The sequence below is a fragment of the Wyeomyia smithii genome, chromosome 1 (genome assembly GCF_029784165.1).
Source record: "Wyeomyia smithii strain HCP4-BCI-WySm-NY-G18 chromosome 1, ASM2978416v1, whole genome shotgun sequence".
Lineage (NCBI taxonomy): Eukaryota > Metazoa > Arthropoda > Insecta > Diptera > Culicidae > Wyeomyia > Wyeomyia smithii.
The window spans coordinates 140,468,889-140,478,634 of NC_073694.1; the positions used below are offsets into that span (position 1 = coordinate 140,468,889).

At 36.6% G+C, this 9,746-nt stretch overlaps 1 protein-coding gene across 1 annotated transcript; it reads right to left on the reverse strand.

The window, feature by feature from the left end:
* Window positions 1-2,439: 2,439 nt before the first annotated feature.
* On the reverse strand, window positions 2,440-3,612 carry LOC129733459 (uncharacterized). Its single transcript, XM_055695214.1, has 3 exons — window positions 3,312-3,612; window positions 2,851-3,261; window positions 2,440-2,780 (listed from the first exon to the last, which is right to left on the reverse strand). The coding sequence occupies exons 1-3, from the start codon at window positions 3,522-3,524 to the stop codon at window positions 2,652-2,654; spliced, it is 753 nt and encodes a 250-aa protein (XP_055551189.1). The 5' UTR covers window positions 3,525-3,612; the 3' UTR covers window positions 2,440-2,651.
* Window positions 3,613-9,746: the final 6,134 nt, after the last annotated feature.

Genomic DNA, 9,746 nt, shown 5'->3' on the forward strand with positions numbered 1-9,746 from the left:
CAGGGTTTGCCTGTGAGTTAGGGCCAGTAAAAAATGATCGGTTATAGTACAAAATCAGCACGTTGGATTGATCTCATGCTCTAAGCGGTATTTTTTAATATTGTAATGCGTAGCTAGAAAAAAACACTCGTAAAAAAAGTTCAGAGTGAAACTATCAAAACACTCAAACGTTCATAACTTTTTTGTTTTTCATTTTACCATCACCAAATTTTGACAAATGGAAAACTGATGCCATAAAATGACCTCTTTATCAAAAAAGAACAACTGTACAAAGTTTTATCGAATTCGGAAATGTCATGCTAAAAATATTTTTTTTATTCATTTTCCATGGAATGCCTTGGAGGTATGACCATGACGAAATCAAACAAACCAGCAATGTAACATCTATTAAGCTTCACATGAACATTTTTTTTCACAGCGGGATCAATGTTTAATCAAAACATGAAATTCACTTTTTACCATAGTATCCAAAAGTAACAGAAATAGCAACACTTTGAGAGTAAAAACTTGAGAACTCGGGCATACCATGTCATAAAACTTTGACCGCATTCTAGTTAAGGTTAGTACAATCGGACAACTCCAAATATTTTTGATTTGCAGCTTAGTGTTAGGCTTAGGTATTCCATGTATTTTAGTTAGTTCGAAGTAACGTTTGAGTAAAAAAACTTGAAGTCTGTAAGTGTTTTGGTGCAAGAATCATTTGAGAGGCGATTTTTGAGAGGTTTTCAATTTTGTTTCTATATTACACAAAATCGATTTTTGTAGTACACAAATGTATACCTATCAGGGATGATTACCGTGTTCGCATTCGTAAATGTGGAACATCCGGATGGAAATTGATATCTGCATTTCTATCCGCATTCGCATCTGGCATGAATATGTTGTAAAATCAATATGGATATAGAAAATTAAATCGCTTAAAAAATTTTGTAGTAGAACCACTTTCAAATGCAAAATACAAACAGCAGATCATGCTTTCAGCAACCCATGGCTTCATATCTTGAATCTTTAAGCCGCAAAGAAGATATTTCAATTCACGATGAGTAGAAAATGAAAGATTTGATGACAATTAATCTGAAAGAGAAACGCGTCGTTTTCAAAGAAATCCCGTTTCACATTAAAGGGAAAACTTGGACTTAGTGATCAGATTCTAATCAGAAGATATTTATCTCCACCTCTAGTGAGTATCTCCAGTGAGCAGCTGTTCACCAGTGCTGGCCAGATTTGCGACCCGTTTCGAGGCCGGCTTACTAACGAGAAACTGCTGCAGCCAAACCGACTGACTGATGTAAACCGCGATACCCATTTCTGGAACTGCATTTCGATTATATTTTGTCCGAATATAAATACCTGTGCCCGTACTCAAATTTAAATATCCGCATTGCAACCATTTCATTTACATATTGAACAAATCAAGACATCAATTTCTGTACCACGATTACAATATGCGCGTCCGCAACTCAGAAATCAGAAAAATCATATCCGTAACATCCTTGATCTAGATTCAAAAATTGTTATCTTATATATAAATGCGAAATTTCGCAACGCATGAAGCTCATAGGACCTAGACGCCGGCTGTATGCGTTAACATTTCTAGTTGACGATGACCGATTTCTGAAAAAGCGTAAAATGATATTTTCAAAACCAGCATAAAACATAACTTGTGTTCACTTTGCCTTAGAACAACATTTACTCTACCTTTTTATCAGAGCGCATTTTACGCTTGCATGTAGATCTTCAGTCAATTTTCATTTAGCAGCGAACGGTATTCCGATTAAACGATGAAACAAATAAATTTTTAAGTTAAATAAAGAAAAAATCCTACGTGTGAGCTTTTAATACGCTATAACCGAGCTTTTTTAAAAAATTGGTGTCTATCTGACGGAAAATGAAAAATTCGAGAAATGTTCAAAAATTTTGAAGTGCATTATGAAGTGGGAAAAGGATTTTTACGAGAGTGGCAAGAAGAACTAGGATATTACTGCGAGATCCAATTTAGAAGACTATTCTGAAGCTGAATTGTGAATCAAGATAAAAAAGCGATTTTTTTAAAATTGCAATGGTGGATTTTTACAACAATCAATACAGAGAAAGGTAGAAACAGTGATAATTAATGTGTGTTGCATATGATTCAATTTTACATTTTGTTACAGATAATTAAAACCAAAAGCATCAACAAAATTATAGCAACGTATAGTCTTCCGCTAGTTAGCCTTTTTTGTAAAAGTTTTACCTTACTAGTAACAGTTTAACTAAATTTATAGATATATTTCAAACTTCAATCTTATAATGTGGCAAGTGAACCTAATGATCTGCAAGTCGAATAAACAAAGCATTTTCATGTGGACAAAATCTTAATTCCAGTGAAGGCTATCTAAATTTAGATGAGATGTTTTCAAGACAGTTCGGAATAATTGGGATATTGATACTAATCGGAAATAGTGTTAACTATCGGTTGATTGTATTCGTTCGGGTTTATTGTACAGAAGTATTCGCATCAACAGCGCATATCTGAGGGAAAGTTAAATAAATAAATAAATTACTACTGTACCATAATCAGTCGTTGAGAAGCCCATTGTTTCGAATTTAGGAGTGCTCTACCAACTTCGAACATGGGGAATGATAGCGTTTGTTTTTGGTGTCAGTGGAATTCAGGCATAGGCATTGTACGCCAGATCCTGTCCGGCATATTCAGGTTCGGCTTCGACGGTACCAAACGAACGGCCGGCATCCCAAGGACCGTGAGCTGCGATATGGGGGTGATGGCTGTCAGCAGCCAGCTGAAAAAAAAATCAAATGTTACATGAATAAATCAATTTTTCACGTGTTCGGAGAATCAGAAATGTATACCTTTTTACACAGCTGGAAAACTGCCAATCCAACGGAAACGATGAACGAGAAGAATGAGAGCTGCAACGAGTTCCAAGCCTTCAGACCAAGAACACCGAGAGCCATCGGAATCAGTGTCATGGCCTTCAGAAGAATGAACACCATGATTGGGATTACGATCTTTTTCAGTTTAGACTTCCGTGCTTCTCCCACACTTCTTGCGCTGTCAACCTTGGCGAAGTTGACTGTCAAACTGAGTTCTTCATTGTCCAAATTACGGGGCGACACGGTAACCTTCGCGTTAGCAAGAGGAAGCTTGAAGGTAACGTCGTGACTTTTCAGATACTGCTCAACATTATCGACTAGTCCAGAGGCGCTACGCGCTCCATTTCCGGTGTATCCGTTGCCATGAACTTCAACATCGTCGGTGAGCTATAAAAGTATATTGTTATCACTGATTTTTCATAATTTTACCTATTTACCTGAAAGTTATCCTTTTTGAAAACGGTGTCCAAGAAGCTCATTATTTTGTACTTAAGACAGGCTCCTCTGTCGTTATCTGTACTGCACATTGAACGCATCTCCTCCACCATGCCATCCATCGGGGTTCCTTCCCAGAAGGCGGGTTTGTTTGCTGGGGTTGCTCCAGCTAGGCCGACAAGAACCACCGCCAGTATAACAAATTTGAAAGCCATGTTGCAGGACTTGCTTGTAAACAGGTTAGAACACTTGTTCAGCTCACTGATTTCTTTTCGATGTGATCGCGTGAAACGAAATTGACGATATGCTGGTGTAAAATTTAATCACTTCAGTTTATATACGACCTTCCGGTTTAACCGTCCGTTTGTTTCCGATGTTGTTCGATGGACCGAGATTTGCTATCGTATTCCGATTCGGAAAAGTTCGCTTCGTTTCGGACGTTCCCACACTCGGGGAAGTGTGAGAGCTGGAAGGCGTCCCCGAATAGTTGGACTGATGTTTCGAGGAGGGAGGAATGCCAGTGACAAGTGTCCCCAAATTGTGGATGCTAACACAAATTACTGGCATGTAGTAACAATGCGTCAACGCGAAATAAGCTTGGCAATTTCGATCACGTAGGAGGAGGTTTTATTTTCTTCCACTTTTACTACATTACAATACATACTATCCGAGTGGGGTCTGAAAGCGATATCGTATGAAATGATAGATAAGCTTTGAAGCTTTATGCTTTGTGTATACTTATGCTGAACCGTTCCGTTGTTCGACAAGAAAGCTATTACTTGTTTGTAATAGATTATTATGATGAAATATAGTGTGAAACATTAATTTTTGGAAATCGATAGATACTATCTATCTAGCTTCGTGAACGGTGAACAACGTATAAAGGGAACAGTATGTGTATATCCTTCATTAAAATCAGAAGCCGTGCACATACTTTTCAAATCGACGAAAGACGACAAAACTTTTTTGTTTTAACAATACATACAATCAATATTGCTTCAATCATCAAGACTAAAGCAGACAAAATGAAAGTTATCCATTTCTCGTGAAAAGAAATCAAGTTTAATCTTTACTCTAAAATCACATTCAAACTACTTTTTCTCGAATACAGCATGAAATTTGAATTATTCCAACACTTACCAGAACTTTTACTGCTATGGTTCTGCATTACTGTTAAATGAGTGCAAAAAATTTGGGCTTCAAATTTCCCCATGTAAAATTTCAGCTCAATCAAACTTCGGGATGTTGAGCCTTGAAGCGGTCAAAGTTCCACTCTTTTTTGTACGATGGAAAAATGTTCAAAAAGTGTATATGTGTATATGTATATGCGACTGTTATATGCGACTGGATAAGGACCACGTTCGACGAGTTTTTCAGCAATTTAGTTTTGCCAATCCTCGAAATGAATTTTAATGCATTACATAATTATTGCGTCAGCCAATTACTATTTGAGCCAGTTTACGTAGGAATAGTCACATATTGTTAGCTTACCAAGGATAGCGGTGGGGAAGATTAGTATGTTTCAAAAAGTTACGTTATCAATCAGATGTTCAAAGATGTTTTCAGAGGTATCTCCTAAATTAGAATCTTAGAGTTTCGAGTTATTTATTAATGAGAATTTTATTATGCGGTCCCTATCCACCGCATAAACAAAGATTTTTTTTTAAAAATGTTGTGGAAACATTGTTTCATAGCTATACGTGAAGTTTCAAATGATTTTTTTTGCGATTTATTTTGTTCGGTCCCCATCCCTAGCAGAAAAACAAGTTAGACTGTATTTCTCATGAAATTGCTAAAATTAAGTTCTTCTGGTGTATTTTTTTTGAAAAATCGACTTTCTTGGAGAGTTTCCCTGTTCGGAAACTCTCTGAATCCCAATTTTGAAATAATAGAGACAACACCAGATCTCGAAGTTTCATGTATTTCAAGACATTTGGTTTAAAAAAAGTAGAACTTCGACTGTCTTGAGGCACGACTTCCGGAAGTTCGATTTCTAAGACTAAGTTAATCTTCTACACCTTTGCCAGAGGCTTGTAATAAGTCCCAGTTCGTGCCGAGAAAATAACGGTCGTCTGGAATCCAGATTGATTTTACCAAACAAACTCTACTTAAGCCCCGGAGAGAAACATTTTCTCCGATTTTTTTCCCTGTTCTACTCTAACTTTTAATTTCTTTGCATTGTTCCTGTCACGTAGAAAAGAAAAAAATATGCTATATTTATCGTCGTTGTTTCTGCTACGGGAAACAAGGTGTCTAGTATTAGCACCTTATTCCAAATGTCGGGAAAATATACTATTTCAGACTATGCAATGGAATGTTGTATCGAATGTCTGTCTGCCTGTGGAAATGGAAATTTGTGTCTATATGTGTTTCTGGGAAAGAGGCCAGATAAGACCTTTCGAAGAGACGAAAGTTCTTAAATCTCTCGCTGAACGAAACTAGAAAAGTCGATTTCCATTGGCACCCTACTGTTAATGTCATGTGTTAAACAACTATTCGAATGTTGTTTTCTAATTGACCATTGATTGAACTACGCAACGGTTTATTTCAACACCACGTGCGTTGTACGGTATACGCTGTGCTAATGTGCTTGGAATGCACTCATATGAGTTATATTGAGCAAGTGTTATCCATGCTTATAAGCAACTGCTAGCTGAGGATATCGTATATTTTAGTCTTGCCACATGCCAGTATAAGCCTATTGTTTATTTGTGTTACTGCCTAATCCACAGTCTATTTTGTTGGTTTTTGACTGAACTAGTCAACTGTGGTCCCGAAGTGAAGAAAGCAACAGAATGTCAAAAAACGATAACAAACGGAATAAGCCGGATCATGATTCTCCGCAAAAGGAGCTGACAAATAATGAATTAGCTGCGATAATTGCTGACCTAAGTCGAACTATGCAAGATCAACTAAATAAACTTGGCACGGATCTTCGATGCGAGCTTGGCAAAGGACTCGATTTGATCAAGGAAGATATCGCTACAATGAATGTGAGGTTGTCGTATACAAACGAAAAAGTGAACGAAAACACAAATGCTAAATCCAGAGCCCTTCTTTCTAATGATCTCATCGTTAGTGGCGTACCATATACGTTGAATGAAGATTTGCTACATTATTTTCGCTGTTGGTGTCAAATACTGGGTTATAGTGATGCTGCAATTCCGATGGTTGATGCTCGCCGTTTATCTAAAATACCTGTACGAGAAGGAAGTACCAGTTTTATTCTCATTCAGTTTGCCATAAGCAATCAACGAAATTACTTTTTTGGAAAATACTTACGAGCTTGATCGTTAACCCTCTCACAAATTGGTTTCAAATCAGATCAATGAGTCTACGTCAATGAAAACCTAACACTGGTTGCCAGAAAACTAAAATCTAAGGCGATGGAACTGAAGCGTAACGGAAAGTTGCAAAACGTTTATTCTCGAGGGGGTGTCATTTTCGTAAGGTGGCCAAATGCTGAGCAAGATCAACCTGTTAACTGTGAAGACGAGCTGGTTCAAGATACATCTTAAAAGAAAAACAGTAGAACATAAAACCCCTGTCCTAATGATAGTCAATGTTCCTTCCGTTCCGTCCCTGATATTCCTTTGTCTCCTCTCCTAAAAGTCAATCAGTTATAACCTATCCTTGCATATTTCTCTAATTCCGCCTTTCCTATCCTCAGCTCTCCATATATCTCTTCCTGAAAGTTATAATTGGTGAAGCTGTTTCTGCTGGAGTTGCATTGTGGGCTGAAATGCAATGCGTCCCTATACTGGATTTTTTTTTTCACTGATGCTGCCTGCTGCCCTCCGCGGATACTAAATGTTATGATGATTATGATGATGATGGTCCCACCTCATACCCCTACATCAGTTTGAGCTGGACGATTTATCTATGTGAGATATTTTTGAAAACATGCAATGTAACCAGTTGGCAAACGAATAACGGACTGGTTATTAATTTCAGACATAGTAACCCTTCAAATGAATACCAATAATTTACAAAAAAATATGACGAATATCCAATCCAAGGCTCATCCAGAACGTTTCCAACCCGAAAATTATCAAGACTTGATTAGGAATTGAACCTAATGTTTAAGAGCGTTCACAAATCAGAATTGGTTCTAGATAACGATCTAGAACTACGAGAGAGATCCAATGATACTATAGTTCTCGATAACGAGCTCTACAGATCACAGGCAAACTCAAGCCTTTTTAGTTTTCGCTCCAAACCCTATTTTAAATCGTAAAAACAGATGAATTGTTAAAAAGAAAGTAAAATAATTTCAAAAATATTACAAACCAAAAAAGTAATTTGTCAACCCGATATGCTTTCTATTTCAATTTCAGGGGTTTAAACCTGATGTACTCAATATCAAGATTGTCTATGTCAGTCTACGCGCACGTGACTCAAACATGTGTAGCCGACTCTTTTTTTACTCTCCTATTTAATATTATATAACTATATTCAAACAAAAAATCCATCATCATCAATGAACATAATAACTTAATGTACCAAATAAATTTTAAAAAATATTTCAATTTTACAATCTTCTTTATAAATTTACAAAAAAAAAATCTATGCTGTCTACAAAACAGACTTTATGTGTGAAATACAAAGCCGTTTAAACTCTGCCATTGTTGCTGCACGTTTTACTTGCCTGGGCATCGAATTGAAAAAGTTCATTCCTTTGTACAACAGAGAGTTCTGTGATCTTTCAAAAAGAAAATTTGGTGTTCTGGCATCTTCCGCGTTTCTAGTGTTGTACCTGTGCAATTCTCTTCCTCTATCAATTCGGTCACACAAATATCGAGGCAACATATTATTAAAAATTTTATATAGAAACACCATTGTCAAAAATATACTCTTTGCTTCACAGAAAGCCATCGCAATGCGTCCAGCATAAAACTCGAGGAAGTGTATCTATTACATTTTAATATTAATCGCATAGTTCTATTTTGTAAACGTTGCAATCTCAATATTTGCGTATTGTTTGCCAGGAATAAAATGGATGAGCAGAAATCTATATGTGGTGAAATAATTGACTTGTACAATTGAATTTTACTACTAACAGTCAATTCATTCTTTAACCGGCACAAGACACCGTATTTTCTGGCCATTTTTTGATGACATTATCAATGTGAGACTTAAAAGTTAATCTGTCATCAATAATTACTCCAAGATACTTTATTTCGTTTACGCGATCAATCGTCTCACCATCAATTTCAATATTTACGTCTAGTCTGGAGTTGGCTGAAGAAATTATCAAGTACTTTGTCTTACTAATGTTTAACTTTAGTTGCTTGAATTTTAACCAATTCGCTAGATAATGTAAATCTTGGTTTAGAAGTGCTACAACATCAAGCGGATGCTTCGCTGCAATGAACAGAACAGTGTCATCAGCGAATAAATTAATATCACAGAACCGTAAAACTCGCTTCATGTCATTAATGTAAATAATAAATAAAATGGGCCCTAGAACACTTCCTTGCGGTACACCAAGTGTATTAGCAATGGAATCCGAATCAAAATCGTTAAAACGAGTCTTCTGAGTTCTAGCACACAAATAGCTTTCAAACCATTTGTATGCTGTCTAGAAATTGTTTCAAAAGCGCGTTTTAGATCCAAAAACACCGCAAAAATAGTTTCTTTAGCCTCGATTTTTTCTTTCCATTTTGCTAACACCAGATTCAAAGCAGATTCACAAGAGTGACCCTCACGATAACCTGATTGCTCTGGGATAAGCAAGTTATTACTATTTAAATAATTCATCAGCTGGCCTTTTACAACAAGTTCTAATATTTTCTCTAATGTGTGCAACATGTTAATGGGACGGAACTCTTTGGCTTTATCCGTCCCAGTAATCTTAGCGATAAGAACCACAAGCGATTCCTTCCAAACTTCAGGCACGTGCCCCGTTTGTAATAATTCATTAACAAGGTCCAGCAGGTCGTGTCTAATGACATGAATGCAATCTTGTATTACCTTTGCGTTGACATTGTCGATACCAGCCGATCTTTCCAAAGAAAAACAAATATCTTTTAACTCTGCAAAAGTAATAGGATGAAAACCATCAAAGCTACAGTGATTACTGATCGACTGTATTATTTCGTCCGGTTCATTGACCGAATCAATGCTTTGATTGATCGATTGAACACTGTCAACGAAATAATTGTTGAATTCCTCTGCTATTACCCGCGCCGATTGTTCTCTCAAACCGTCGAATGTTATGGATTGCGGAAAACTATCTTTATTTTTCATTAATGTTTTTAATATTTTCCATAACTCTTTGCTGTTATTTTGATGTTGATCGATCTTTCTCTGTATATATTCACAACGGGCCTTTTTCAAGGCGCGTGAATATAAATTACGCGCGACAGTGTACCTATTCCAATCATTATTATCGTTACTTCTGCAAAATTTTTTGTACTTTTTATCTCTTTTACGTT